The sequence below is a fragment of the Chinchilla lanigera genome, unplaced genomic scaffold (assembly GCF_000276665.1).
Source record: "Chinchilla lanigera isolate Chin_1 unplaced genomic scaffold, ChiLan1.0 scaffold00080, whole genome shotgun sequence".
Lineage (NCBI taxonomy): Eukaryota > Metazoa > Chordata > Mammalia > Rodentia > Chinchillidae > Chinchilla > Chinchilla lanigera.
This window is the reverse complement of record NW_004955481.1, coordinates 1,498,145-1,511,676: the sequence shown is the minus strand read 5'-3', so window position 1 is coordinate 1,511,676 and position 13,532 is coordinate 1,498,145. Positions and strand designations below refer to the sequence as shown.

The 13,532-nt window shown below is 46.2% G+C and overlaps 1 protein-coding gene across 1 annotated transcript in view; it reads right to left on the bottom strand.

Moving 5' to 3' along the window:
• Positions 1-12,043, bottom strand: part of Prpf8 (pre-mRNA processing factor 8) — a 31,037-nt gene extending 18,994 nt beyond the window's left edge. Inside the window, exons 1-24 of the mRNA XM_005402612.2 lie at positions 11,934-12,043; positions 11,638-11,748; positions 11,097-11,265; positions 9,035-9,199; positions 8,730-8,948; positions 8,430-8,642; positions 8,196-8,321; positions 7,994-8,099; positions 6,444-6,634; positions 6,194-6,313; positions 5,924-6,113; positions 5,684-5,803; positions 5,442-5,576; positions 4,489-4,618; positions 3,865-4,061; positions 3,529-3,735; positions 3,242-3,405; positions 2,969-3,095; positions 2,668-2,860; positions 2,206-2,393; positions 1,829-2,067; positions 1,486-1,632; positions 1,087-1,297; positions 771-887 (exon numbers count right to left, since the gene is read on the bottom strand). Of these exons, the coding sequence (XP_005402669.1) occupies positions 771-887; positions 1,087-1,297; positions 1,486-1,632; positions 1,829-2,067; positions 2,206-2,393; positions 2,668-2,860; positions 2,969-3,095; positions 3,242-3,405; positions 3,529-3,735; positions 3,865-4,061; positions 4,489-4,618; positions 5,442-5,576; positions 5,684-5,803; positions 5,924-6,113; positions 6,194-6,313; positions 6,444-6,634; positions 7,994-8,099; positions 8,196-8,321; positions 8,430-8,642; positions 8,730-8,948; positions 9,035-9,199; positions 11,097-11,265; positions 11,638-11,737 (3,774 nt within the window). The 5' untranslated portion in view covers positions 11,738-11,748; positions 11,934-12,043. The remainder of the gene's footprint in view (positions 1-770; positions 888-1,086; positions 1,298-1,485; positions 1,633-1,828; positions 2,068-2,205; positions 2,394-2,667; positions 2,861-2,968; positions 3,096-3,241; positions 3,406-3,528; positions 3,736-3,864; positions 4,062-4,488; positions 4,619-5,441; positions 5,577-5,683; positions 5,804-5,923; positions 6,114-6,193; positions 6,314-6,443; positions 6,635-7,993; positions 8,100-8,195; positions 8,322-8,429; positions 8,643-8,729; positions 8,949-9,034; positions 9,200-11,096; positions 11,266-11,637; positions 11,749-11,933) is intronic.
• Between the last annotated feature and the right edge of the window lie 1,489 nt (positions 12,044-13,532).

Below are 13,532 nucleotides of genomic sequence, written 5' to 3'. Positions count from 1 at the left end.
AAAAAAAAAAAAAAAAGAATGAAAGGAAATGTTACAGGTACAAGCTATTCTAAGTGAAACCAGGGTAAGGCAACTTTATTTAAAACTTGCAAAAACCTAAGATAATCTGTACTACTAGTTTCTATTGGTTTATTAAAGGAACAGTTAATGTTTAATTGTTTGATCAATCTTACATGCCTATATCTGGTAATCTGAGCAACTATTTTGAAGATAACAATAAGTAACACAACAACCACTGTTGATTTCTTATCATCTTGTTTTGAAATTGTGTATCATTTTTATACTTTTTGAGTTGTTTTTGTTCTTTTCTCTCTAAAATAAAAAAACACTTGCAAAAGCCTAAGTATACATAATTAACAAATCTTCAGAGTCTTTTTGGATTTCAGGTGCCTTCAACAAGGCCTCTGTAAGTAACTGAAGGGAAAATAGATACCTAGTGAGAATGGCTTTTCACCGGTACGCTGTACTAGTTGAAATGCATTACATAACTTGACTAACAAACCTCTGGGAAATCCAAAAATGATGCTTTCTTTGTTCAAAATAACTTTTACCTAATTTAGAATCTTCACAATTCCATAGATGTACATTGCTGAATTCCTATAAGGAATTCTCAGACAATAAATGTGAATCAATCTGGCTACCCCGCAAAGCAGAGAGTCTGGTGCATGAAGCAAAGCTAGGAAGAAAAGAGCTCAAATAGAGGGAAAACTGAAAAGGATGTGAGATGAGCAGAAGACATGAGGGAAGCGGGGCCAGAGGGCTTTATATACCTTGGTGAAGGTGGTGGAGCCAGAGGCCATCAGAATTTGACGCACACGGTTGTGGAAACGCTGCATTGACTCATCATCCACTCGCAGGAAACACTGAGCCGTCCGCTCCTTGGTAACCTAAACCACAAAGTCAGGGTCAACACATCTCTGGAACTGCCACGGGGCATGGATCAAGTCTGACCATCAATAAGCCCTACCCACCCACCACCAAGGATCAATGGACTGAAAATGAAAATAAACGCCTATTCTTGACCCCCATTTACGCCGGAGGTAGAAGGGTAGTAATGTTACTCCTAGCCCCCTGCCCAGGCTGTACCTCATTCTGTAGGTTCCAGACCCCATCCTTGTGGGTGAACTCCTCGTAGCTGGTGCGGCATTTAGGCAGGATGCGACATTCAAAGCCACACATGTTAAACAGCAAGTTGGGGTTGTCCTTACTATACACAGACACAAAGCTGTTCTCCCACTGAACTGTTGTAACTGATCGTGGCAGACGGTTCTTGATGTCCCAGAAAACTGCCCGACCCCTGCCCAGAGGAAACATACGGTCACATTAGTCTCCTGGAAGACCTCCCTTCAAAGCCAGACCAATGACACCGTAACAGGGTGACACTCATCCCACCAAGGACACGACTTCCTCAGTGCCTTCTAATTGCTCTATGGGTCCCTTAGGCTGATGTCTTTGGGGCTCCTACAGTCCCCACTGAAGACTCACAAGTTGACATCATGCTTCATGAGGCGCATGCGGGCGTCTCGGGGCCAACACTTCTTGTTATTATAGCCAACGATGTTTTCATTGTTGGGGTCAGGATGCTCTGTCAGGTAGCGCTGGATCAGGTCCCGAGCCTCATCTGCTGTGAACCTACAGCAGGCAAGGTCCACTGTTGAGGCCCAAATACACCACAACTCTGAGGCCCCCCAACTCCACAGATGCAACCCCATCCCACTCCCACACTTCATCCCACTTAAAACCCCACCCTGCAATGAGAACTAAGACATCACTGCTGCTTTCAGAGCAGGATGTATGCCTCTGCACCATGCAGGGAAGAGCTGTTCACCTGAAGAAAATATGGATGCGGTCAATGTATCTACAGAAGAGTCGGATGGGGTGGGCAGCCTCAGTGGCTATGTCCTGGAAACTGAGAAAGTCATTGGGCATCTGAGGGGGCCCAGCCATCTCACTGGCCCGGTGTAATCCCAACACCAGCAAGTCCATCACCAAACCATAGTACTGCACGATGAATGAGGCAAACTGCAGGCCTCTGATGATCCCATATGAGTTTGTGTGGTTCATGTCCTAGAAGAAAAAGAACTGCAACTCTCAACAACCCATGGCCACGTCCAGACTTTCATTCTCCCTTCAGCAAATCTTAACTGAGCAGGCTGGACAACCCTTCCACCTCATAATTCCTTGCTACATTGCCCCCACACACACCTTATAGTTGATGACAACATTGTTCTTGGCTGTCATGTAGTCAGCTATGTTATGGTCCACGATGAGCCGTAGTAGCCTATTCAGCAAGGTTAAGTCAATCTTTTCGTACATCTTCTCAAAACGAGATTCCAGCATGACATTGCACTCGCCCTCACTGGTCTCCCACACATCCTGAAGGTTATTGATGCCTGAAGAATAGGCAGGACAGGTCCCCAGCAGGTTAGACATTCCTTTTCAGAACAGGTGCCCACAGAAACTATTAACACATTCCAAATGCAATCCCACTACCACTCTCTGCCTTCACCCAGATCATTACAAGTGTCAGCTTTGTTCAGTTTAACATCAATACTATTCCCTTGTTACAACAAAAAGGTAAACCAATCATGCTGCACAGATGAGAATGTAGATGTACAGATCAATTCACTTCTCCTCTTCCTCAGGGAATGATTCCCAAAGTTTTACCTTGGCACCACTTGTAAACGAGCAGGGGAGGTGGTTCTGTGTCAGCAGGCTTGATCCAGGGTGGGAAAAGGCGGCGCTTATCTGCTTCATACCACAGGTACTGGTCTAGGTATGCATCGGTTATCTTCTCCAGTGGTTCCACATCATACACTGGCACCAGGTGGCTGTAGAGGTCCATGAACTCAATGCCCACCTATGGAACAAGAAGTTGAGTGACACCAATCCACCAAGCACCTGGTACCATGGGTGGTAAGAACAAATACAATAGCAAGAAAGAAAACATGGGGAACATCTCACTCACTTCTTTAAAGGCTCTCTGTGTGAGGAGGTGACGCTTGATGCGGGACAATGCCTCGTGGGGGTTGTCATAGGCTTGCTCAATCAGACCTAGCTCCTCCCTCTGAGACTGGTTTAACCGAGACTTCACACTGACAAAGCAATGGGAAAGGTGAATGAAAAAGACCAAGTGGATAGCAAACACAGAAAGCACTGGGACTAAATTTTCCTTAGGACTGACAATGATGACATTCCCTGTTACCCCTCGCAGCAGGAACCCATCCACCCGACTCCTCACCTGTAAGCTTCCTTGAGTCGCTCCAAAGCCAAGATGAGCAACTTGGTGTCGTGCTTGTAGGACAGCGGGGGGAATGGGATGGGTGAGAACCTACGGCTTTCCAACCAATGCACAGTGGTGGTATACACTGCCACTGCTTCCTCTGCTGTGATGTAAGGCCCATCCTGCAAGGTGGATTTGAAATTAGCTTCCTGCCACACATAAAAGCCAGGGCAAGGCATGTTCCCAGCTCTGTAGTCCACCTGCCCACCGAGACCCAACACCCAGCCCAGCCTTCTCTGTCCTACCTTCAGGTAATTGTGCTGCCGCTCCTGTTCTGCCTTCAAGTAGAGCCGAGTGAGGCGGCCCAGGTTCTTCTTGCAAACGGTCTTGTCCACAGTGGCCCCTCGACGGATCCGTTCTCGGTTGTAGTGGGCAGTGTTGGTCCACCAGTCAGCTTTGGCCTTCACATATCGGAGGATCATATTCTCTATAGGTGTTGGCAGTCCTGGGACCTAAGGGTGAAAAAGGCACAACGATAAAGTGACAGAAGTCAGACAGCCACCTAAAGGTGTGTGGGAGTGGTAGTCCTAACCTCAGAACCATGGATGGCCATGCTCCCTTGGAGCTAGAAAGAAGCCTACCTTCCAGGGAATGTTGGCCTTCCAGCAGCGCCAGGCTTCACTGAGGTGCTGCAGGATTGTTCGGGCCTTGTTCTGTTTGATCCCCTCAGGCATCATGTCCAGAATGTCATGCATCACAGCTGCCCGAAGCTCAAGGTCAAAATGGGATTCTACTCGCTGCTTTGTCACTGTCTTTGCCACCCCTTTAGAGTGTCGGCCTAGAAGTGAAGGAATGGTCCAACGAGATTGTATCAGAAGATATTAACAAAATGTCCATATGTCCAACACATACAAAACCAAAGCTACGAGCTGGGCATGGTGGTACAGGTCTGTAATTTTAGCAGTCTAGGAGGGTGGGGCAGGAGGATTACAAATTGGAGCCCAGACTGAGCAACTTATCAAGACCCTTTCTCAAAAAAAAAGTTGGGGGAGAGGGCAATTGGTGCAAATGCCCTGGATTCAGTTTCTAGTAGCACAAACAAAATTATTCACAACTACACTTCTGAGAAACTTCCATTCCTGCAAATGAACGATAGCTTCAAGCCTCAGAGAGAAGCCCAAGAAAGAGAATCCTGGGGTTCTTATACAACAGTAGGAAACAGATAAAAGAATAATAGGAGATGTTGGACAAAGAAAATCACCTACCTTCAAACTGCCGGGCCAGGAGATTGCCCAGCCAGCGCTCCAGCAAAGGGGTAATGCCACGCATGAAAAACAGCCAGACCCGCCAGCCGGCAGCCCAGAAACCACAGCCGGGGCCTTTCCCCACAGGGCCCTGGAATCACAAAGCACACATCAAGAACACAAGTCAGCAACTGATTCAGATAAAAACACAGAACAGGAGCTGGGGATACAGCTCAGCCGCATAAGTGCCTACCTGGCAAGCACAAGGCCATGAGTTCAATTCCCCCCCAAAAAAAAAAGGTTAAAAAAAAAACAGAAAACAGGGCAGGCAGACTAAGGATATAGCTCAATGGAAGCACTCTGCCTATCACGTGTAGTAAAGCTCTGGATTTGATCCTCAGCACCATAAAAACAAAAAAAACAGTAAGAAAAAAACTAAGAAAGAAAACTGGGCAAAGGTAGGGCAGAAGAAATACAGGACAGTGAAAGGAAAAAAGGAAACAATCTAGGACCTCAACATGTAAAACAGGGAGAAGCCAGGCATGGGAGCACACAGCTATAGTCCCAGCACTTGGAGGCTGAGGCAGGAGGATCAGAAATTTAAGATCAGCTTGGGCAACTTATCTAGATTCTATCTCAAAAACAAAACAAAACAAAACAAAACAAATCAAAAAACACTGGGGAATGTGGCTCAAACATAGGAACAAAACAAAACTAACAAAAACTACCATGTGTTTGCTTTGGCAGTACATATACCAAAAAACAAAACCCACCATAAAAATGAGAGTAAGTGAGAAACTTGAAAACAGACCAAAACTCTGGCCTATAATCCCTTCTTGGCTGGACTTAGAGGTAGGCTGTGGGGAAAGTGTTGAGATTCACAAAGTGAAGGTAATAATGACACCCTCATAACCTCTCTTCAAGTAGGTCCTGGAATGAGTCCTGACTAGATGTACAGAGGGGCCAGGTCTCACCGTATTGAAGCGGTAATAGATGAGATGCTTCAAGTCCTTGCACATGCGGATCTGTCGCATCAGCTTGTATTTGTATCGATACATGCCCGTTAGCTGTCCCACATGGGCAAATATATACTGCAATCCATCTGCCAACTGCAACACAATTGTCCCGCTAGACTGAGCTTGAGCCAGCTCCATGCTCAGCACAAGCTTCACCCAGATTTCCCACCTGGGCAGGGGTAGGGGATACCTGGCCTCACCTGGAAGGCATCCACATTGCCCAATCGATACTGAACGTGACTGTCCACAACCAGCTTTGTTAAACGCAGTACTTCCCGACACAGATGGAAAGCATTCCCAAAACGGGATTTCTTTCTTTCCTGAAAACGGCAAGAACACAAAGAACATTAACGACCACTGGTCTAAAATGGACGCAGGCCATGCTCAAGCTAGTCAGCCATCCCTAAGCCCAGGAGAGCCCTGAAGTCCAATGCAGGCACCTTGGTGGTGAGGGTCTTCACAGGTTTGAGGTTGAAGTTGTAGTCCAGGTGCAGGTAGTTGAGATTTTTACGGTGGATGAGAAGGTTGAGCATGTTGTAGCCCTGACGGCAAACTTGTAGTCCTACTTCTACCCAGTCCAGTTTTGTGGACTGAAAGAATTTGGTAGCTTTAAAAGATCGGAACAGATACCTAGTGTGGGAATAAATACAATCAGAGTCTACGAATTATCTCTGAAACAGAAAGTGAACCACGGCCCTTGAGCACTTTACCTCTTCTTTTGGGCCTTAGGGGGCCGATGCTTCAGAGCATTCAGCACGTAGTACTTAAGCAGCTTCTGGTAGGAGACTCTCACTTTCACAGGCTGCCCAGCAGGACAATGCTCCCGGTACCTGGGAAAACAAGCCCACCAGAGCTTTTCTCATCTCTCCTTCCAGACACTCTAGAAAAGGCTACACACCCTCTTAGATGGAATCCTTTCCTCTACAAGTTTATCATCATCCTCTTAAGTAGAAGCCTTACCAGTTCTTGACAAGGGGTATGTCCAGGGCCCGGCGGGTGCGACCCGAGCGTAAGTTGAAGGGTCGTGGGGCCCAAAGCAGGGCAATGCCGTTGGCTGTGTTGTCTGTGTAGAGGGGTGTGTCCTTCAGAAAGGGCTCTACAAACTCTGGGAGCTCAAATTCCTCATCATCATCTGGCAATGGTTCCTGGCTCTGCAAAAGGAATCCCACAAGGACTGTTCATCAAATGAAGTGCACACAGATACGAGATAAGAAGGAAACTCCAAGGCCAACCATAATGCCTACCCTACAAACTGGGTTGCACGACAAGAGAAGTCCTAGGAGCCAGGGCAAAGGAGACCAGGGGAACAAAAAATGAACCAGAACCAACCAGGAAAGCATCTCCCTTCACACGTCAACTGGTTTACCATCAAAAGTCTGCCAAAGACTCAACACCATAGGAAGCAAACACTGCAATCACTTCCGGCCCAAACTGCAAAAACTGGGTTTTAGGAAGGCAATAAAGGGAATATGCTCATGTGAAGAACACAATAAAAAAAAAAGAAACACATGGATACCGGGGTGTAGCTAAGAGACAGAGCTTGGCTGACATACCAAACAACAATGACAATAACAACAAAAAATGGAACACAGATGAACACTTGAAAAGATTATGCTAAATTTAAAAACCTAATCACAGAAGACACGCAGTGTGTGACTGCATTACATGAAATCACCAGAAAAGGTGAATCCATAGAAACAGAAGATAAGCTAAATGTCACTAAAAATTATACACTATAAAGGCGTAACTTATACAGTATGTTAACTGTATCTCAATATAAGTTTAAAAAAAAAAAAGAACAAAAAAACAACAGAATAGAGTACGAAGACCCTAACAGGATAAGCTCAAATGATCACAGGAACCAAGAGTATATTAGTAAACCTGTTTTCTGTCAAACGCTGAACTTTCAAATTAGCCTATAGTTCAAGAGGAACACTTAACAGGATGTAAAACACATCTCTCTCTAGTTAAAATTTTAAGCTAGTAAGACGTCGGCCAAGCTGAAGAAATTTTTCCAGCTGTATGTGGTAGTACACATCTATAATCCCTATACTCTGGAGGCTGAGGCAAGAGGATCACCATGAATTCAAGGCCAGCCTGGGTAACAGTCAGTACAAAGCCAGCCTGAACCACATTTTAAAAAAAGAAAAGAAAAAGAAAGACAAAGGCCAGGCCTTGTGGCATATGCCTATAACCCCAGCACTAGACAGGCTGAGGCAGGAGGATCGCTGTGAGTTTGAGGCCAGCCTGGGCTACAAAGTAAGCTCAAGGCCATCCTGAACTGCATAGGGAGATCCTGTCTCAAAAAGACAAGAAAACAAAAAAGAGAAAAAGCAAGAGAAAAAGACATGTCTCTGCCAAGAGATGAAGTCAGGTGTCCCTTCCCATGTAAATAGTAAAACACTTGCGTAGCACTGAGTTTGACCCTCAGCAGCGCGCGAGCACACGCGCGCACACACACACACACACACACACACAAACACACACACAAAAGCATCCACTTCTCTCACCTTGACTGAATGCCTATGAGAAATTGGGTTAATCAAAGGATCAAAGTAGAAAGCTGGCAAATCAGGATCCTCAGTTTTGATGAACACGACATTGGGAGTGTGATACCTAAAGTAAAAGGAAGAATCAACCAGAGCTCTCCTGGACTTTGGCCCAACCTAAATACCGGCCTTCATTCCAAATGCTGTGTTGCCGCTGTCTCACCAGGTAAGGTGGACGTGGTGTGGAAGGTTGTTGTATAAGTAAGGAAAAGCAATCTTGTACTCGGTTCGGATAGGCTGCCGTATGATGATCTTGTTAATGTCATTGAATTCATTCCAGTCTTCATCCCTAGAATACAAATTCAAGAATCAGCAGACTCCTTGGAAGTTATGCCAGGATCATCAAAATTAGATTTTATCTGACCCAATGTACCTAAAATCCCTTTTATGAACTTACTGTAGGTTGATGTCTCGAACAAGAGGTTCAAATTTGGGGCCTCCAGGAATGGCCATATTGAGTGCCTTAGAGGTAAAGAAGGCCTTTAGATCAAACAGATAGAAATAGTTATCATCCACTAAATCTGTCAGAAGCTGATTGGCTAAGCGGTAGAGAGTGGACATCATAGGCAATGTGAACTGCCAACGCTGGTAAGTGGAGCCGTTAACGTACCTAAGGAAGAAAAGCAGGCCCAGATGAAGTTGGCAGGTAGCAAGGCCATAACACCTACCACTCTCCTTACATCCCCCTACTACTCACTTCCTGCTGTCTCTCAATGGCTGGTGGTCATAGAACCAGTCCAACACAGGGGCATCCTCCTCAGGGTCCAGCTCTAGCTGAATGGCTTCCAGTGGCTCAACATCTAGAATGTTGTCAGCATAGTCCAAGGGCGGTTCCTCATCATCAAAAGGTGGGAACCGCATCCTTTTGAAATGCCTCCTGTCTCTTTTTTCTCTACGCATCATAATCCACATTGACCTGCAAGGGAAGAGTGTCACACAAAAGTTTCTACCCACTGACCCCCAACCATTACCACCACCACCACCACATCCCACCCCTCTCACCCCCACTGCGAGATGTAGACCGGCTCAATGACCCAGGGAATCTCATTGACGAAGGAAATGGCTCCAGTGATGTGGTACAGAACAGGCACATCCCGAATCTGCTCCCAAGGCATAGGCATGTTCTCCAGGAGCTTGAGGACTGCATGGGGCATGTACTTTAGGGCACTGCCACATGAGGAAGAAAAGAGATTATCAGAAATGGAACAGTGATCTGCTATTTGTCCCATGCTGAAAACTCAGTTACCACAATAGCATGTTCCACAGAAAATTATGTCTTCTAGTCCACATTCCCCAATTCAGTACACAGGTCCTTCATGAGAGGCCCTGCCTCCCCATCTCCACCTTCACCTTGTGCCGCTCTGCCTCTTAAGCCTCACAGTCCCATAAGACTGGGAAGCAGTCCCTACTAACCAGTAACTATCCCTCTGAAGATCAGGCTGTTTTACATTCTCTCCCCTCTAAGCCTTCCCATAAGAAAAAATGAAATGTTCATCACACTCAAGTGTTTTTTTGTTTTTTGGGTTGTTTTTTTTTTTTTGAGACAGGGTCTCCCTATGCAGTTCAGGGTGGCCTTGAGCTCACTTTGAAGACTAGGCTGACCTCAAACTTGCAACAATCCTGCTGCCTCAGCCTCCCTAGTGCTGAGATTACAGGCATGGGCCACCATGCCTGGCTCCCACTCATGTATTTTTGAGCTGTATGTAGCAGCACAGGTTCATAACCTCAAGAAGCTGAGACAGGAAAATCACAGGCTTAGAGCCAGTCTGGGCAATTTAGTGAGAACCTGTCTCAAAAAGGGCTAGGGCTATAGTTCAGTGTTCCCTGAGTTCACTCCCTAGTACTACACATTCTCCCACCCATCCCACCCAAACAAAGGGAGAAACCAAACAAACAAGTTGTCTGTCTGGCTTCTATGGGTGGCACTGACAGTTCATTAAGTGGCTAACGTTTTTGTGTTCAAATGGAACAAGGTTTTGCTAAGAAATTTCTATACCCACCCAGCAAAGAGCCACAGAAAAACAGTAGTATAGAGATGTCAAGAGTGAGTTAAGTCCCTAAACCTCAGAGTTCTGACCACCAAGAAGTTATAAGCAACGGGAGTATATAAAAAGTTTTCTAAAACTGGGCACAGAGGCACACGTGTGTAATCCTACTACTGGGAAGGTTGAGGCAGGAGGATCATTGTGAGTTCGAGACCAGCCTGGGCTACAAAGTGAGCTCAAGGCCAGCCTGAACTGCGCAGCGAGACCCTGTCTCAAAAAGACAAAAAACAAACAAACAAACAAAAACGGGCATGGGGAGGCTGAGGCAGGAGGATCATTGCGAGTTCGAGACCAGCCTGGGCTACAAAGTGAGTTCAAGGCCAGGCTGAGCTGCATATCAAGACCCTGTCTCAAAAAGACAAAAAAAAAAAAAAAAAAAAAAAAAAAAAAAAAAAAAAATTTTCTACTGTGGATCTCATTCTGTCAATGACCTACTCAGTGAGACATTTTACTTATTTACTTTGGACAGGGTCTCATTATGTAGCTTAAGTTAGTTCTGAACACACTCCGTAGCCAAGGCTGTCCTCAAACTCACAATTCTCTTGCCTCAGCCTCCTGAGTACTAGGATTACAGGCATGTACCACCCTATCCAGGAGGATTTTTTGTTTTCTTTTTTGAGACAGGATCTCACTATGTAGCTCAGGATGCCTTTGAATTCCCCATGTAGTGCATGGTGGCAGTGAGCTTGTGGTGATCCTCCTGCCTCAGCCTACCAAATACTGGGGCTACAGGCATATGCCACCATCCGATCTTAGAGTGCATGTAATTGCATGAGCAGGACCAGCTAAAGCACCAATCCCAGATCAGCAACAGAAACTGGAGCAAAACCCTCCATAACTGGAAAATCTGAGTGTTATTGCACAATTCTGATAGTTTTCTCCTTGCTCTTATAACCAGAAAATGGGCTGTCAAAAAAAGACTTCTTTTCCAAAAGAACAGCATATAAGATTACAATGTATCGCACAGAAAAAGGAAAAGGACCAAATTCCAAGTGATATTATTCCAGGATGTTCCTTACCCCAAATAGACCCTTTTGTCATGGCGAAACTTCCTATTGGTCATGTCTCCATGGTCTCTTATTATCTTCCTGACATGCTCTGGGGGCATGTCTTCCTTCTGAGCATCCACAAATCCAAACTTCCGTTTTTCTGCATAGCGTTTGGCCTGCAACTGCTGCCATTTTCGGGCTACAAAAGTACTTCGGTTTAAAGGACCGCAAGACCATTGCCCCCGCCCGTGGGTAAGCGCCTGTCAAAGCATGCAAGGGCGGCGCACTCCCTGCCATTTTCTGGTCCATCGCACTTCTCACTACCCGACGTCTTTGTTACTTCGGATTTTCATTATTTATCCCCCTATTGCAACTTAAATCCTACACGAGTTTAAATCACCCACTGGACCAGCGCCTGCAGATAGGTACTTAAAATGTTTTAACTAAATAAAACACGCAGTAGGTAGGACACCTAATGAACCTGCCCCCGGGGGGGGGGGGGGCAAACCCACTTGCGCGCATGCGCACACCCGCCGGCTCCCGTCCCCGCGCGCCGCTCCCGCTCGTTCACCTTTCTCCTGCAGCTTCTCCTCCGACATGTAGTCCGGCAGCGGGGCTAGAGGGCCGGGCACCGGATTACCCGGCCCTCGGTACGGAAATACTCCGGCCATGCCCGGAGAATCTAGGGGAGCGTCGAGACAGAAAAATTAACGGGGAAGGCCCAGGCCTACAAAACGCCCCACTGAAACATCCGGATACCCACGGCCTGCAGGGCCGCGCCGCTAAGAGTGCATGCACCCCGAGCTGGCCCAACCCCACCGACTCATCACGTCTCCCGCAAGCCGGGCCTTGAAACCTGCCACGCACCCCGCAGCTCTCGCACACAGACTGCCGCTTTCCCCTCAGCGCAATGGCGGCAAACCTACGTCCACTCCGCGTTCCCAACGCCGGAAAGTGCGCAAGCGGGTTCAGAGTTTGATCCAATAGGCGCCGAGGTGCTCAGATCGATGGGCGAGAAAACCAATTAAAGTTGCACGCTACACCGGAAGGGGCGGATCCATAAGAGAATAAGAGCTGAACGTAAGGGGGTGTGGTCAGGCTAGGCTCAAGTCCTTCACCCAGAGTTGAGGCTGAGGCTGTCTTTTTGTAAATGTACACCTTGCTTTGCTAGCGAGCAAAATCATCAAACGTTTAATAAATGTGTGAAAAATTTCACATTCTGTGTCAGTTCTCACAGATTCAGACTTAATGGGGCTGGCGATTTAGCTCAGTGGCACTGCGCCTGCCTGGCAAGCGCGAGGTTGTGAGTTCGATTCCCGGTACCGGAAAAAAAAAAAAACAAAAGAAACAAAACAAAACAGACTTAATATACAGGACTGGTTCCAAGTCAATTTGTGCATATATCCGTTGGTTCAATTATCTGTTGAATGTCCACTGTGTACCAAGGTTTGGGAGTATAGTAGGGCAAAGACAACCTTTATAGAACTCAAAGGGTAGAAGGACGGTAGACTAGAACTCAAGCTCTTGTAGTGCAATGTAATGACAGTTTACAAGTAGGGCATTTAGCGGGCGTAGTGGCGCACTCCTGTAATCCCATCACTTGGGAGGCTGAGGCAGGAGGATCGTTGAGAGTTCGAGACCAGGCTGGGCTACAAAATGAGCTCAAGGCCAGTCTGAACTGCAGAGTGAGACCCTGTCTCAAAAAGACAAAAAAAAAAAAAGAAAAAAAACCCATAAAAACAAGTAGGGCATTTAACCCTGCCTGCGTGGTGGGAACTTAGTTCAGAAGCAGAGCACTTGACTAGCACATGTGAGGCCTTAGGTTGGATCCCCAGTGCCGCAAATAATAATAGAAATAATAATTCTTCCTGAGAGCCAGGGAGGAGCTGTCAGTGAGCCTAGAAAAATAAAAGATGCCATGGGGAACTATACTGATGAGTGGTTCGCCTCCCCTTTTGTTCTACTTTTCTCTCTCTGGCAATGATTAGATCAACAAAAGATTAAGGGGGAGCGCTGGGCATAGTGACTCACGTCTATAATCCCAGCACTTTCGAGGCTGAGACAAGATACCCATGAGTTCCAGACCAGCCTGGGCTACACAATGAATTCAAGGCCAGCCTGAACCTCATAGTGAGACCTAGACTCAAAAAAAAAAAAAAAAAAAAAAAAAATTAAAAAAAAATTAACTGGGCATGGTGGTGCACACCTGTAATCCTAATATTCTTGAGGCTGAGACAGGAGGATCACTGCGAGTGTGAGGCCAGCCTGGGCTATAAAGTGAGTTCAAGAGCAGCCTGAACTGCACAGCAAAACTCTATCTCAAAAGGACAAAAATAAATAAAAATAAAACTAACAAACTCGCATTTTTGTACTTGGAATTGGACTGAGGGCCTTCTCACAGAGATGCATTCCTAGCCCTTTTTATTTTTGTTTATTTATTTAGTTTTTTTTTGTTTTGTTTTTTTG